Genomic DNA, 17,427 nt, shown 5'->3' on the forward strand with positions numbered 1-17,427 from the left:
CAGCCTAATTTTTTCAAAAGTGGACAGCTAGGACCTAGTGAGTCTGGTATCAAACAGGAGTTACAAAGCCCAGGCAAATTAGTGCTTATATAGTTCAGTGATCTGTGGGCTCAGTCTGCTAAGCAGAGTGAGATGCAGGGATTCTTGTTCTAGATCTGCAAGTAGGCAAGTCAGTTTCCACGCAACACCTGAGAGCTGTTGGTGCTCAGCAAAAGCTTTCCAGGAACTCCATAAGGCAGTAACTAAATTAATATGCCATCCTGGCTGTTTGCATGAAAACCAAATTACTTCTAAGAATGGTTACTTTTCTGATACCAATAAAATGCAAATTGTTTCAGGACAGGAGACAGAGAATATAGTGCAACACTCCTGAAAATAAAAAGCAATGTAAGACTAAGGAAAAAAACTCTGCTAACATACCTTCCAAAAATTTTTATAAGTATTATGTGATAAATTTCAACAGTCTCAGCTGAGTGCATTCTTGAAATGTTCACTGAGTCTACCAGTGGTTCTGGGAATTGTTATAAACACTCCCATTTACAAAGAAGGAAATAGAAGCACGCAAGGATTAAACACCTGATACAACACCATTGCAGTAACTGGAAAAGAATTCAGGAGGCATTAAATAAGAGCCTAAGTGATTGCTCAAGGTTGTAAGGGAGCCCGTGGCAGAGCTTTCAATTCAGATTTTTTGTTCCCAGGCTACTGCAATGTTCACTTGTTTTCTGCTCAAGTAGAATGACTGTGGTTAACACTGGGTGTTTAACGACCCCAAGAAGCCCCTTCATTTGTCCCATCTAATTTGACAGCATTTACAGGGTCTGAATCCTGTGGAATACACACAACATTAGCCTTCAGATTAGCATGAGCTGCTGAAAATCTGCTATGTCCTGACTTGTTTTCCATGGTGAATCCCACCAATGTTATGTTGAATGTAAGGAATTTCCACCAAGACCAACACGGAGCATTTTTTTAGGAATCATAAGCACATCTCAGACTTCAGAACAGTATTTTCATTGTAGAGTTTTCTATTGTAATTTGGTAACACTGCTAAAACTACCCAGAAACAAATACAGATCCACCAAAAATCTGTACAGCAAGTCAAATCTGAGCTATGTTTATTTAACAGGGTTTCCAGAATAGCTGCTGAAGGAAGTCCCCAGAGCTGCTGCTGCCTACTCAGGTCTACAGACTCCTTCTGTTCTGAGAGCAGAACCATGGTATTCCAGAGACCCACTGATGCAGCCCAGGCAAGCACAAGGCTGCTGCCCACAGCTGCAGAGGAGACAGAGGTCATCTGGCTTCTGGAACCACCAGGAGACAACCAATGCTCCCTTCTGGTGCACAAGCAGGCAGCTGCTTCCGATCTCATCAAACGCAGGGAATTTGATAAATGAAGTAAGAATTTCTCTATCCCTATGTACATATAGAGTCAATGCAGTCAATATAGATTGTGGGAAAAGCTAAGACAGAAAAATGAGTACAAAAATATTAAATTATAAAAAAATCCTGTGCTTCTAATGGTATGCAAAACAGCTTATATATTCAAGAAAAGACAAACCCTGCAGGGAAAGGTTTTTAGAATTGCTCTCTTTCCTCATGAAAAGGAGTATATGGCTTTATTTAACCAGGTCAGACAACTTTAACAAACATCTCATCACACCTATTCCCTTTCTGACTGTGTTTTAGTAGTTTATTATTTGCATCAAGCATGAAGAATTTTGAAACTGGAAAAGTCTCCTTCTGCTTTAATATCACATTCCCTCAAGGGTGTACCATTATTTAAAATTCAATTCCTACAATATATACTTTTTCAAAAAGCACCCTCACAATCTGACAGGTAAAAGCTCCAGAAAACAATTTTTCAGTGACAATATTCCCAAAAGAAATCCAACTTCAACTCAAATTTGAATAATGTGAGCAGGAAGGAGCTGGAAATGTACATTAATGAATAATTGTTCAATTCATGTGACAGGGATCATCTTGCACTGGAAATGACAGTTGTACTGAAATGATAAAACTGCAAAGCAGACTGTAAACTTGAAGGTAAAAAGCCTTCAATCCATTTTCCTACCCAGCATCCTTCATGTAACACATCAATATGACCTATCTGTTCTGCCCTTTAGATTCAAATCCTTTGAACGAGGAGACACAAACCATGAAAAGTGGTTTGAGTTACAGTGATGAGAAAAATCCCAATTCCCACTAAAATCAAGATCAAAATGCCCTGATATTTAAGGGACAGACAAATTGTTTAGCACCAGAGTTGGCTGGAAGACAAGAAATTTCTATTTGCAAAAACAGTCAAAGGTTTTCTCCCATGTGAGTCAGCTGCTTAGAAGATCATATTCAGTCCTGCTGCTGACATATTCTGTCACTTGCCTACACTCATTCCAGCTGATCAAATAAATGCATTTTGAAAGGAAGATCCACTCCAGAACTGCCAATATTTGATTGGTGAGGGCAGTCAGCAACAGGGAAGGGAATCAAGTTTCCACCCTGAACCATGTAGAGAAATTACTGAGTTTTTTCCCTACCATGCCTGAATTTAAGAATCTAGGCTTGAAACAGCTTACAGGATCTTTGGACTTTGTGCTTCTTTGAAATATTTCTACTGGACATTCATCATCTCAGAATGAGCATTTTTAAAGGCTAATATGTAGAGAAGGAAAGTGCCCATAGAAGAAAGTGTCATCTTTGGCATCAAAGAGAATAAATTCTGGTGCTGCCAGAGTAATAGTTCTCCAAAGTATTGGGTTTGAGGATCATCATGCTAGGAATAATGAAAAAATTTAACTTAACTTGTCTGTTCAGGCCAACTCCTGCAGATTTACTAAAGCACAAATGGTCATGAACCTCCAGAGATTTCACTAACACCTTTTTCCTCTATTTTGGCCTCTCACTGCAGAACAAATGACTATGTTTTCCTTCTAGCCACTCTAAACAGGCAACCTTAGAGTGCAGACACATGAGCACAGAGAGTATGATAACATTCAATAGTCAGGTTAAAGGGGAGAAATAGAGTAAGCAAAACTCTTAAAAGGCATATTCTGCAGAAAAGAATAATTATGTGAGTTTACAGAGCTCTGGCAAACATATAGTAGAAAATTAAAATCAAATGACTGAAGATACCACATTTCCACCCATCTTGTCAATCCATCTGAAAGCTGATCCTGACACATCACAAGGGCATCTGATCTGCTAGTCAATCATCACCAGAGCATCCCTGCTGCCAAATTCATGCCAAACCTCCAAATGTAAGAGGAGACCAAAAAAATCACGTGCCCAGGTAATATAGCAAGCTAGAGACAGCAAGCTAGTCCCTAAAAACTGTAGTATGTCCAAAACCTCTAGTCAGGTGCCTCCATTTTCCTACCCCTTCCAACCTTCTCAGATGAAAAGCACATCTCTACAAGATTTTTCGACCCCCAAAAGAAAGCTGTCTCATTTGCAAGGTGATTTGGGGGCAAACTGTCATTATAAGGCCAGACATCTATAAAATGGTCAGTAGAAGTTGCAAACAGCTGTATATGCACACTTACAGATTGCACATGTCAATCCTGGGAGGAGATAGTGGCAGTAGTTGAATTAGAAGCTTTACTCCATTCTTCCATGCTTCCTCTTTCTCAAATTCACAGAAAAGGTAGGTGCATTCATCTGCTGAGAACTGGTAGAAAGCATGACTGTCTTGAAAATAGAGTTGTCTGTCCACTGTAAGAAAAAATAATATTAGATACCCTTTAAACTTTCAGCATGTAAAGATTCCCACCACATTCTGTATTACTTGATCTTAACACTGAGTTATACCATCACAAAAGGACAAAAGGAATGAATACTCAGCACAGAAACAATCCTGACCTCTCCATTTAATTCAGTGCATCCAAACAGGAAAACCCCAAAACCTCAGTTTAAAGATCTCCAGGATCTTGAAATTCAAGCATTAAGATTGATGAGCGTTTAATCAATTTTGGAATCAGTTCAGACTTATGGAATAAAAACTTTCCTCTTTTTTGTTAGATTTCTGAGTCTCACTATCCATTGGTTTCTAAACCATTTTCACTAGTGGTCAGGCATTAGTAAACAAAGTTCAGTAATGGGGATACAGTCCATCATTATTCCAGCTTCTCCTGAAATTCAATTCTACTCAATTTGCACACTAGACCTGGATAAGAAGATGTATCAGTTGTCTTCCCTGAAAAAAATATTGATTTAATCAGGAAAAAAGAACAGAGTCCAAAGCCAAAATCACAAGCTTCTGCAACAAGTCATTTGGCCCTTGCTGAGGCTGCATGACCAGATATGCTGCCAGTTTAGCTGAAGAAAACCTTAAAGTACACTTTCATATGTGTACATATGCAGAAATCTTCTATAAGTCCTCACCTTTTCATAAGAAAGAGGTTAAGTGTCTAGCGCGAACCCCAGGGTGGAGTATGACCTGAGTTGAGCTACCTTAGTAGTTCCAGCCTCCAAGTAAAATCCATCAGCTATCCAGAGGCTAGGTGTCAGTGTAATTATCAGCAATCACATTAGCTGGACCAAATCCCTCAGTTTGGTGGGGGAGTTGGAGACAGCAGGGTAGAACTTGGCTTCACCACTGTCTCAAGGAACTGGATCCTCTCTCATCCCGTCATAATTAAAAATTAGGAAAAGAAAATCATTAATAGCTTAATAGCAACAGAAGTCATCTAGTAAAGCCATGATCTGCAGCAACTAAACAGCTGCTGTCTTGTGAGAAACCAAAAATAGCTTGAGGGGAAAAAAAAAAGCCTGGAAAAGACACGCACTCTGTCTGCAACTTGATAATAGGCAATTACAGGAATGAAAAAAGGAATGAAATTGCCAAAAACAAGGGATTGATCTTTGGTATTTAAGAAATGAAAGGTCACAGAAGTGATCCTCCCAAAAAGATAGCAGAAAAAAGAACGGCAAGAAAATTGGATCAATCTGTGCTTTATTTTCTTCCCCTCCTCTGATCAAAACCACAGCTCTTGTCCTGTGCAGGAGAAAGGGAAAGGCTTCCTCACACTGCAAGTACTGGCAGGACTGACCTGACAATATAATGCCCATATCCAGGAGGAGCTGCCACACTCCAGCTGCTGTAGATCTGCACTTGACAAAAGGGCACTGCTCCAAAAGCCAGTCTACGAGTTCTGATCCAACACAACTTCTCCTGCAAATAAGCAAAACATCACTTCTTAAACTACAGTAATGTTAAAACATTCTTTTATAATAAAGAGCTCTTTTTAAAGCTATCAAAAGTCAGCCTTTTTGTTCAGCAGAGAAAATTCTTTGTCTCAATTCCTAATTTTTGTAAACCTATTCATTTCAAGAGAAGAAATTATGTTGGCAAGCCTCAGGGGGTACCTCCAGCTACAATGAGGGAACTTATGTTAGATGAGCAAGTTCCCTTACATACCTGATTCATGTAGCATACTTTGCAATAGAGTTTTTATCAATTTGTGTTGCATACACATCATCCAAAGGTGCATAAGAGATAAATAAAATCCAGCTTCTAGCCTCAGCCTTTTATCTCCTTTCCAAGGAGATGCCATAATCAGTACAGCTAAACAATATGTGTAAGAACTTTAAGTGCTACTCAAGGATGGACTTAATCTTTCATATTATTGGTAGATGTATATATTTAAACAATAATAAAAAAAGTAGTGCATTTTTCTTAAACACAGGTGTGAACAAATGGCTTTATAATAGAGAGCTGCACATTTTGGTGTAATTGAAAACAGAGGGAAGCATTTATGCTACAATGCAACAGAAATGGAAAATCACTTCATTACAGAAATATTCCATAAATTACATACAGAAATCACTGTGTCACTAAATCTTGGAATCCAATTAAGCTCTTTTATAACTCCAAACCACAGCTGAAATGAATACTATTTCTTTTCAAAAAAATAACTGACAAACACTATCGTATATGAAAACCATAAGCAATTGAATTAATGTATATACAATCAGGCCACTGCTGCTTTCTGACAACTGACATTGTAATGTAAGAAAAGATATTAAGGCACATGAGACTTTATAAAATTTTTTAAAGAAAATATTTTTAATTCTTAGTGACATACACAGAATCACTCAGAATTTACTCTCTTGTCAAACCAGAGCATAGATAAATGCAAATAAAACTCTTAAACTTAATTAAAACAAATGATTTTGATTTACCTGCAAATGCCAGTAAGGTACACCCTGTCTTTAATCAGGTCAGAAGCTTGTAGAGTAAAAATATTCCTGAGAGCTCTCCCAGCACAGGAAGAACTTTCTCCATAAATCTGAATGAAAAGAGAAATTGAAAACTGTGACAAACAGGGATTTATTCCTGCTGTAGTAAATTGCCTTGCCACTGTCCACTCCCTCCCTTTGAGCAATGCCTTTTTCACAGGTAAATGACAAGCAAGCACCCAGTCTCAAAGGAAATGCACCCCAGCTTCTGCCAGTTGTATCATGGGTTGCAGGTGCCCCACGAGCTGGGCTGATTTTAGATTTGCTGCCCTAGAAAAGGAGAGGTTTAACCATCCATCAGCTTTACCTTTGAACAACAGACAAATGATGAAAACACTTGTTATTCTGGCAAAGCAGAGACATAGGAACCATTCCGAAATCACACGGATACAGTTTAAAATTAATATATTTTCCTATGTTTTTCAGCTAAATAATTTATTTCAAACCTAATACACACTGAAAGACTATTTCATAGTCCTTTATTTTTGTTCAGAACCTTTAGAGGTTTCCTATGATAGCTGTAGATCAGTTCATCCATGCATTGCCAGGAGGATATGGTCTTTCAGAATGGAGACAGCTCTGATCTCCCCACACCTGATTTCTGCCCTGCACCTCAAGGCTGCAGATGTGTCTGTCAAAACAGAACCCAACTCAGTTTTCCATAAAACCGTGTTCCACCCAGACTCCATGGACCACTCCTTACTGAAGAATTTACCTTGGGCTTCTTTTGTGGTGTTTCCTCACTATCTCAGCAAAACACACCAAATGACACAAAGAAATAACTTGATGCTGTTTGGTTTCATCTTTTTGTTTATTTGCTTCCTACGTTTAAGAACTTTTTAAGGCATATAGAAGAGACCTGAGAGAGTAAAATCTTGTGACATGCAAACCAGCATTCTGAAAATACTGTAAAAGTAAGCTAAACAGTGGCAACAATTTAAGTGACTGGGAAGCAAGTGCACATTGGAATTAACAACAATTCAGTTTGCAAACTCAGTAAGATGTGATTTGTAACACACACACACAAAATGATAACTTCTTAACTGGATTTAACTTCAGGTCACATTCACAAGTATCTTCAAAGCTGTGAATAAGTAGTTGAACTGAAGCAGAAGCATTCCTTGCATGTTGTTTGATGAAACAGAATTATACAGAAGGTTCGCAAGTACCTTATTGGAAGGAGTTTCCAAATAGGGATTTGAAATTCTTCTGGACAGGGTCTGTAAAATAATTAAGTAGACTGTTAGTTTTGTTATGGTTTTTGCACGGAAAAAAATAAAGTAGCTGCAATCTAGTCTTTTAGCTATTGAAATCTAAATAAAAAGAATTTATCAAGTCATCTGAATAGTCTAACATACGTCTTCAAATAATAATTGTTTCACATCAGGAAAAGGGTTTGGTAAACTCAGTTCTGTGTTTTCTATTACAGTTATTCTTGATCGAGAAAAGAATATGAACAATAAGATGGCAAAGCTTATAGATAACACAAAATTATTGGGTCAGGAAACATCAAAAATGACAGTGAAGAATCTCAAGATAAGCCTAAAAAAATACTGGGTGAAAAGACAATTTAATGATGAGCTCAACATTGAAATCAGCATGTACTAGAGGGAGAAAATGTAATTTCACATAATTTAAAGCAAACTTTATCAATTCAGTAAAGACACCTCAGGGTCACAGAACCCTTCTCAAAGAAGACCACTCTTCTAAATGAAATTCTTAACTGTAGTTAAAAGAAATTAGGATAAATGGTGAATAAAATTCTGACCAGCAGGGAGGTAACTAATGTAGATCAGCGTTATCTCTGCAGTGCCACATGTTGCACTGGTACCAGCATCTCAAGAAATTAATGCTCCAATGTTAGAGGGGACTCAGACAGTAAGAGTAGTAGGAGTAAGATAGGATTTTGATAAATTTTAATATGAGAAAAGACAAAAAAGACTGTGATTATTTACCTTACAAAGGAGAGATTACAAGAGACATACTGTAGTTATGCAGTATGGCACAAAGAAAAGACTAATTTTCTGTGCTCTACTTGACATTACATGAAAATAACTGATCACTCAATGAAATTAGAGAGGATTCATATTTGAGGAGACAGAAAGGAAAATCAGCAAGTCTTCACAGCAGGGAAATGCAAATGCCAAAATCTTACCACTGATCAATAAAGACTGGGATTTAAAATTATAAAATTCACATTGAATAAGAACTCTGAAAGGCAGAGACAGAATAAACATCTCCACAAGAACCAGGTTAACCCACTCTTACTCACCATGATCCTTCCATATCTTGTCTCTATTAAAAGACAAGATATTGTCTATACTGATGCTTACTTGCAACTTCTATCTTACTACAAGCCACTCAAGACACAAATAAACACTGCCTAAAATAAGCCTGGAAGTGTAAAAGAAGACGTTGTAGAGGTGCACTGGCACTACAACAGGAAGATCATGTGGTGCTCCCTCACATTATTCCAACTTCTAAGCAGCATAATTAATTCCTTGTTTTAAGAAGGATCTAATTCTCACTTGGTATATTTCAATCATAAAAGAACCCCATCGTTCACACGCTGTAAGAATTATAGAATCCATATTTCAGTAACACCACCTGCTTTTTCCTCCCTGTATTCTTGTTCCTGTATTTTTAGAAAGAGAAGGGACAAGGAACCACAGAAGCATCTATCACTGTTTACCCTTCCATGCTCATCACAAACCTTAGTGTAGTTCCATGCATTACAGCAGCTCCATATGGAAATACTGCAACATATAAGCCTAATTTCCCTCTCCTGTGCCCAACAGAGATGCTGGAAGAGCGCAACACTGCTTCGGATCCCACTCACTCTTCCTAGCCGGCATGTCATTAACACCTCGCTTCTGCAGCAGCCCTACATACCACCACTTCTCTTGGTTCCTGTCCAAGTCTTTCATTCCACAAGCCTCTCTCACTGCAGCAACACAGTCAAAGTTTATACATTGACTTCCCTGCTCCCTGCTCCTTTCCCAGGCTGGCACTGACAGAGGACAGGGAGGGTCACCCAGGGAGAACAGTGGTACTGCACTGTGCACTTACATGACAGCATAAGATGAAGCTCAGCAAAAAGGACAAATTTGATTGCCTTCTACAACAGGGTTGCAGTGGTGATGGATAAGAGGAGAGAGACTGACATCATCTACCTGCACTTGTGCTAAACATTTCATACTATCCCATGCATATCCTTGTCACTAAAATGGAGAGACATGGATTTGACAGATGGACTACTCAGTGGATAAGGAAACGGATGCACTCAAAGAGTTGTGATCATTGGTTTGATGGCTGTGCTTGATCACCAGTGATGAGTGGCGTCCCTCAGGGACCATATTATTTAACATCCTCATGTTAGCATGGGAATGTGGACAGTGGGATTGAGTGCACCCTCAGCAAGTCTGGGGATGACAAGTTCAGTGGCGTGACTGATACTCTAGAGGGAAGGGATTCATTCCAGAGAGACCTGGAGAGGCTTGAGAGCTGGGCCTGTGCAGTACTCATGTATTTCAACAAGGCCAAGTGTTAGGTCTTGTGCCTGGGTTGGGGTAATCCCAAACATGGACACAGGCTGGGTGATGAGTGGATTGAAACCAGCCCTGTGGAGAAGGACTTGGGGGTGTTGGTGGATGAAAAACTGGACAGGACCCAACTGTATCGGGCTGCATCAAAAAAAGGAGGAGCAGCAGGCTGAGAGTGGTGACTCTGCACCTCTATTGCACTTTTGTGAGACCCCCACCTGGAGTACTGCATCCATTTGTCAGCTTCCCAGCATAATAAAGATGGGAGATCTGCTGGAGGAAGTCTAGAGGAGGGCCACTAAATTGATCACGAGAATGGAGCATGTCTCCCATGGAGACAAGCTGAGAGAGTTGGGGTTGTTCAGCCTGGAGAAAAGAACACTCCAGGGAGATCTTGTAGTATCTTCCAGTATCTAAAGGGGGCCAACAGGAAGGACATAGATGGACTTTTTATCAGGGAGTGTAGTGAAAGGACAGCTAATCATTTACACGACAGGTAATAATTTTAAACTGAAGTAGGGTAAATTTAGATTAAATATTAGGAAGAAATTCTTAGGAGTCTGCAAAAAGTATCTGATGATGAAAACCAGTAGAGAAAAAAACCCCAAATTTCTAGTTTATCCTTCAGACCACAAAGTGGTAGCTCTGGTGCACAGAGAAGACAGGAGGAATTCACAGCCCTGAAAAGGGACGAGGGAGGAACAGGACAATGGCTTTTCAGTGGCAGCCTGGTCCCATATCAATGTGGAGCAAAGATGAAACTTTGGAGACACCATGAGAGTACATTTAGCCTGCCATGCACCCAACCACCCAAAATTTCTAAAAGCATAAGAAAGTAGAAACTGGAAAGGAGAAAGTAGAACAAAACAGGAAGTGGCTTTCTGGAATAGAAAAAATGATCTTTCATGTTGATGCTAGTGCAGCCTGTGTAATGTTGAAACACTCACCGCAGTTAGGCTGAAATTAACACAGAAATTTAGGATTTTTATGTCCTAGCTACCATGATAGATCCCGTTTTCTTTTTTTTTTTTTTTAACTTACCTCAATAAATATTAGGTACTGAGCACACCTCTATTAGCAGACTGCTTTGGCTGTTGGGGACAAACTGGGCAGTTGCCTACAGGAAATGAAGAGGTACTGGATAAGTGATCCAGCCCATCTTCAAAGACCCCAGCTTTTGGGTGGTTCTGTTGGAGAAGCACCACTCCTCCCTGAAGATATCTGGTAAATATAGGCTGCTCTCCCAAAATTATTCTGACACACACACCAATTGAAAATACATTTGCAAATCACTCTAAGAATGAGCCAAAATGTGCTTTTAAAGGAAATTAATTAGTCATCAGGCAAACAGCTCATCTCTCACAAAAACTACCTTGGAACAGTTAATGATGCCCACGCCAAGTGCTGCTTTCTAGCTGCTGCCACCCTGGCATCCCCATGTGCTCCTCACCAGCTTGAGGAGAAGCTTTGCCAAGCCCCATGTCAGGGAGAGGACAGGGCTATGGCAGCACGTGTCGTGGTGGGACAGAAGACCATATGTGCAGGAGATCCAGAGCACTGGGTGTCCTCCAGAAGGGCTGTCCCATCACACATGAGTAGGTGTGCATAGGCAGCTTATTTTCCCTGCTGGGGATGCAGGAACAAGGAGGCAGGGACGGGCCCTGTGGGCAGGATGATCCAGAGTCTGAGCTATGAACATGGCACAGGGATGGCATCATCCTAGCTTGGGAACACAACCTGCATGTGACAGGAGAGGACAGCTGGGACAGGAGGCCCAGAGAAAGTTTTGGAATAGGTCTGCTAGTATCAAATCTGAATACACCACAGAAAATTTAGTCTGAAATTGGGAAACATTATAAAAGAGTTTACTATGGTATGTAAAATCACTAAAATCACCAGGAGTAGAGTAATGACATGAAAAAAATGGGGGGATTAAAATAAAGTGAGCAGCAAGTAATTGAAACAACCAGAAGGAAATATTTATCTAAAATCTATATGGTCAGCTTATAGAACTATAAGCCAAAGAATTAAATATGACAGGTAGACTTTTAGAAGCAGAGGCTAATTTAATGACTAATCCTACTATGCAAAGTCTATACCTAAGTTTAAATTGGTATTGCTTCAACTGTACAGTTATTTTTAACACAAGCTAAGAACTTCTGACATTATTTAAAGTTAAGCATGTGAAGATATCGATGATACTATTTTAATATATTGGCACAAACTGATTTTTTTGAGGTTTGGAAAGAAATTACCCCACAACATACTACACAACAAAGTATACTAATGGCTCCATCAGAAAGAACAAGCTGTATCTTACTGTAAAATGCTGACTTAGTTCCTTCATTGGGAGAGCATTGAACTGGGTCCGCTACAGCAACTCCCTGTGCATTTACTACAACATGGTTAATGTTCTGTTCAAGGGCTAATGGTACTGTAGAGCATGGATTTAGTCATATCTTTTGGAGATACATTTGAATTTACTCCTTATTTTTAGACCTGGGATTTTGCTTTGGCCCCATCTCAGCTTGGGAGAATGACTTGCCTACAAGTTGCTTGTGCTTCGCCTCCTGCCCAAGCTGTTCCAACAACTGCTGATATCTCTGCCATTGCCAGCACTGCAGTCACAGTAGCATCAGCAATGCTCTGTACATCTGCTAGCAATTTAATCACCAGCATGCTCAGAAAGAAACAGAGTAAAAGTGCTTCGAGCTCCAGTTCAAGTGCTTTCCTCAGCTGGGATTTAGTGCAGTAGTAGCAGCCAGCAACCTGTCTACACTACAAGTCATAATGTAACACCTCAAAAGAGGCTATAGAAATTGTAGGGAAATAATAATTTCAAATATGGAACAGAAATGTTTTGCCTTTCTTCTAAGAGCATCTGATACTCATGCGCAGTTAGCGAGAAAAAAAGACAAAAATGGGAAGGAAGAATTTCTATTTTAGTCAGGATTATTCCTTTTACTAAATCTTCTAAAGTGGGATTTATTTTTAAACTAACAGAAATGAGGAAAGGCAGAATCATGGCTTTTCTTCCCCAGTAAATTGTTCAAGCTTTCACTCCAGATTTTTCAAATATCGAGGTTTTTAACTGGTTGTGTTTCCAAAATATGAGCATAATATTCCATGCTTTGGAATTTGCAATGTGCAATCAAACCTTACCTGCTTTCAATTTACAACACACTCATCAATATTTATCTGTTTGATCAGAGCTTAATTTGCAAACATGCCCATGATCAACTGCATGCTGCTGGGCAGTTCTAGAAACATTTTTGTTATGCACAAATATAACAAAACAATTGTTTATAATTTCAGGGCACTGTCACTATGTACCTAAAGAATTTAGTGTAACACTCGTGCATTTCAAACTGGATTACTCAATATAGTTAAAATTAAGCAAATGCTTCAGTGTTGTTATTTCCTAAATATAAATAGCCTGAACAAAAAATCATCTCATTTTGATATGCACATGGTGTAGCACAGACTACCTGGTAATGAGATCATTTCTATTCCCTGACAGGGGGATTTCTGCAACTACTCAACACCTGAATCCTAAATTGGCTAATGTGATCACAAAGGAAATTATATATTCAGACACACATCCAAAAAGAATTCAAGCATCCAAACCTAAAATACACTTTCACAAGTACTCATGCTGGAAACTTCCCACATTCCAACCATGAGAGCGTATGGAAAAGGATCACAAATAAAACTGAATACAAATTCACTCTCAAAAACAATAATCTGCTTGTACTTTTCTCTCCAATGATCATTCAGCTCTAAGAATACAGTGGCTCAGGAAAAATTTTAAAAATCCACCAGAGGCATTTACTTAATTTCTCTCAGGCTTCTTTCCCACTCCACGCACAAATCAAAAAGTAATTATTTGAGTCCCAACCAGATTTTGTTCTCTTGTTATGAACCATGACAATGATAATGCCATAAGAGCAACAGAAACCACGGCAACTGTTACAACTGATAAAACCTATGGGGGTTTTTTATCAAAAAGATTTGCTGGAGTTGCTAAAAGCAAGCAGTTACAATAATGGGAGAGTTTCCACTCTAGCCCTGATCTGAACACAAATCCTGAAGCAAAGCTGGGCTGTACCTGCCTGGCACACCCTTCTCAACCTGCAACACAAGAAGGCAGTCATTTCTGCAGGAGTAAATGCCCATTTATTCCCAGTGCTTACTCGTGCCAGGCAGGGAGTGGGGGAAGGGAGCAAAAAATTACTGAACAATATGATTTAACACTTTGCCACCTTTGAATTTTTTGCATTTGATATCACCTGCTACTGTCTAAATGATAGTTGTTTCAAGCAGAAGTAAGACATGGGTGTTGTGTTCAGTAGAGGAAATGCTACTGTTGTTTGAAGGTGGCTGGATATAGGGAGTGTTGTCATGAATCCCAATCCGTTTCCATGTGGCAACAGATTTTTTCTTGTTGCTAAGGCACAGCAAGCAGAGTTGGTTGGGAAGCTAGCTGACTTTCAGTGGATATCATTCATATGAAATCATAGAATATGCCTGACTTTCTGCCAATAATATTTGTAACAAACAACCTTCCCCCACTGCTCCACTTGAAACCCACTGTCAGAATTCACGGGTAATGAAGAATAACCAACGTGACAGTTCTCTGCATTAATATTTATTTAAGATTAAATAGAAAATCCTTTATAAAGGATCTTTTTTATAAAGGAAAGATCTTCTCCTGATCATTTTAAACTTCATACACTTAGGTGTAGCATAAAAAGGTCAAAAAGCTGTAAAAAGAAAAATCTGTGTTCAGCAGAGCTTGCAATTTAGGGTTCCCAGATGAGCCTGAAGAGCTCTCTGGAGAAACCCAAATGAGTCACTAATGAAAGAAAACCAAGGAGGTATTGTCATCTGTTTTCTGTAGAAAAAGAACTTACAAAATAAGTTATTTCATGAAGGGGAAACCCACAACCCATGGTTCGTTCTCACTTCCTCCAAAACAGAAAGAAATGTGAGAAGAAAATGGATGCTCTTTATAAAGACAAGCAGTGCTCTTTATGTTTAAAGACTTATTTCTGAGTCAGTGACAGTTAGGAAAGCTATGCATTTAGAAGCATTTCTTTATTTTCCAGTACCTAGCAAACTAAATATGGCTGAATGGGTTTGTGCTTCAAACAAAACTAATTTTTACTTTATCTGGCATAAACCATCCACTTTCAAAGCCTCTGGAGCCTAGCAAGGAGTGTAATTTAGTGTCCAAGAGCAAAATTTATTTTCAATGTCCTTTTCTATTCCTAAAAGAAGTTAATTAAAGAAAAGAATATCAGAGAAGACAATATGGCAGGGCTGGCTGGTTTCTCTCCTCCCTTTTCCTCAGTCCTACCACGGCAAAAAGCCCAGGATAAATCCAGCTTCAGGAAGGCACCAACACAGGCTCCTCCATCTGTATCCTGTGCCTCAAACAAAGCTGCAGCATCCTGACACCCACCTGGATTGAGGGAAAGGGAAGAGTGGTGAGCCAGCAGAAGGGGATACCTTGGTTAGGAACTTTATGTGACTAAAGAAAGGAGACAGCCACCCTCCTGCTAATGATGAGTTCCATGATCAGATTCAGTACCCTGATATGAAGCTGCTGACAAGCAGGTCATGTCCTCTCTACACCTCCTGCTTCAGCTTCCCATTCCTGCCACTCTTCTCCTTTGTGCTTCCACACCTGTCCATGAAGCCACGTCCTGAACCAAGTCAAAGGGCCAATGGCTTTGAATAGGCTCATTAAACAGAGATTCATTTCAACAGAGATGGTTTCCCTTGGGGGGGTCACTGGGGAGCCACACAAACACAATCCCCAGCAAGGCAGCAGCGGGGGCACAGGCGAGGCTGTGGGACAAGGAGGGAGGCAGGCAGGGACAGCTGTGCTCAGAGGAAGCATTTGTTTATGCTACATTAAAACTATCCAAGGAATGATGGCATAAAGCACATCTAATAAATCCTTTTTATGTTGACAGAGCAGAGACACTGCTTTGTCAACATAAAAAGGAAGTTAACTACGCTTGCAAAAAATGACAATACAAAATTCAAGGGTGTCAGCAATGGGGAACTTCACCATGTGAACTCCATGTTCACATAAATGCATCAGCTGAAGAAAACACAATACCCATGTCATCTACAACTGTAGACTGCCTGGGCATAGTTTGTAATACAGAAACAGAGTTTAAACAAGATTTCTCTTTCTTATAAAGAGAGAATGGACATTTTCAACTCATATGCTAATACAATGTTTGCAGTGAGATTTCATTAAATATGAAAAGAAAGAATTAGAATTTTACTGCTTTTTATCACACTTTATATAACATTAAAATATGCAGAGTACACTTAATTGTCCATTCATGTTCCTTCCTTAACTAAACTTTATTGCAGCATTTATGCTCTCATTTGCCAGTTTGACCATACATTTCCTAATGCTACCTTAGAAAATTCCCAGTGCATTTCATTCTTCCTGGCTGTCAGCAACATTTCACAGGAAAGCAGTATTCTCCCTTTCTTCCAGTAAAAAATAGGCACTGTACAGACTGTCACCATAAACATTTAACAATATTGCTGTACTGCATATTTTTTTAAAACTTAGGACATAATAAATACAGTAGATGGTTTTTGTCATCTACCCTTGTGTCCCTGGCCAACAGCATCTGGTCTGGTTTTGATCTGGAGGGCAGCACATAGGAGTAGATGGGTTGGGTGGTTCAGCGATTGCTAAAAATTTTTGTAGCAGCTAATATTTCTGATGATGTAAGTTATAATTTGATAGTACACTACTTGGAGCATTCAAAAGAATGTACACTGGATGTTTCACACTACAGTTAAAACAATGTTCCCAGTGACAGGTCACTGCTAATTTTCAGATAAATCTAAATGAAGACACCAACAAAACAGTTAAAAGAGAGATCAGGAGTAGGAAAACACAGATTGTCTGCATTCTTAAAAGCTTTTCAAAGTACCTCTGTTGACATATTTCTTGTGTTGTCAGCAAAATAACTTCTCATGACACATTTCCAAATGAAAAAAAAAGCAGCAAAGGCATTCTGAAAGCCAGGAAGCCTTACTTACAAGCATGCATTAGTAAAAAGAAATTTATGCGGAAAATTGTGTGTCAAACACAAGAATAAATGCTCAGATTATAAAATCTTCTTCCTGGAGTTTTTGTAACTTTACCAGACAGCGTCCTGCACAATTTCTCTGGCTTTGAATTTTGTCCTGCACAGAGAAGGGTTTGGATCAATCTCCTGGAGTTCCCTTAGCACCCAAATATTTCTGTAATTGTCTCTGGCTCCATCACTCCCAGACAATTTAATTCTGCTAGTCCAACTGGCTGTACCAGGCAAGGGAGAAAAAGCTCTGTGGAGCTTCAGGACAACCAGAAGCACATTTCTAGGTACATTCTGCATTTAAAAAGAGGCTCCTAAAATCACACATTTTCATGTTAGCCTTCCACCAAAACTTTTCCCTGTCACATCACCCACTGTGCCAGGTCTCAGTTGCTGAGGTACCCCAGCTGTCAACATCACTGCAGATAATAGTGGTGCCAGAACCTGACCTTCAGCAAGCCACATTTCTCAGAGATGAAATATAATAAAAATTTTAAAGCAGACAATCAGTTAAGTGATTCATCTTGCCT

General features: G+C 39.3%; 1 protein-coding gene across 1 annotated transcript in view; it reads right to left on the reverse strand.

Moving 5' to 3' along the window:
- The window catches only part of RAPGEF5 (Rap guanine nucleotide exchange factor 5), a 157,736-nt gene that overhangs the window by 121,856 nt on the left and 18,453 nt on the right, over positions 1-17,427 (reverse strand). The window contains exons 2-5 of the mRNA XM_071429179.1: positions 7,407-7,457; positions 6,181-6,287; positions 5,049-5,170; positions 3,543-3,711 (exon numbers count right to left, since the gene is read on the reverse strand). Of these exons, the coding sequence (XP_071285280.1) occupies positions 3,543-3,711; positions 5,049-5,170; positions 6,181-6,287; positions 7,407-7,457 (449 nt within the window). The remainder of the gene's footprint in view (positions 1-3,542; positions 3,712-5,048; positions 5,171-6,180; positions 6,288-7,406; positions 7,458-17,427) is intronic.

Source organism: Agelaius tricolor, unplaced genomic scaffold, assembly GCF_023055355.1.
Source record: "Agelaius tricolor isolate 1412-34295 unplaced genomic scaffold, bAgeTri1.0.p SCAF_6, whole genome shotgun sequence".
Taxonomy (NCBI): domain Eukaryota; kingdom Metazoa; phylum Chordata; class Aves; order Passeriformes; family Icteridae; genus Agelaius; species Agelaius tricolor.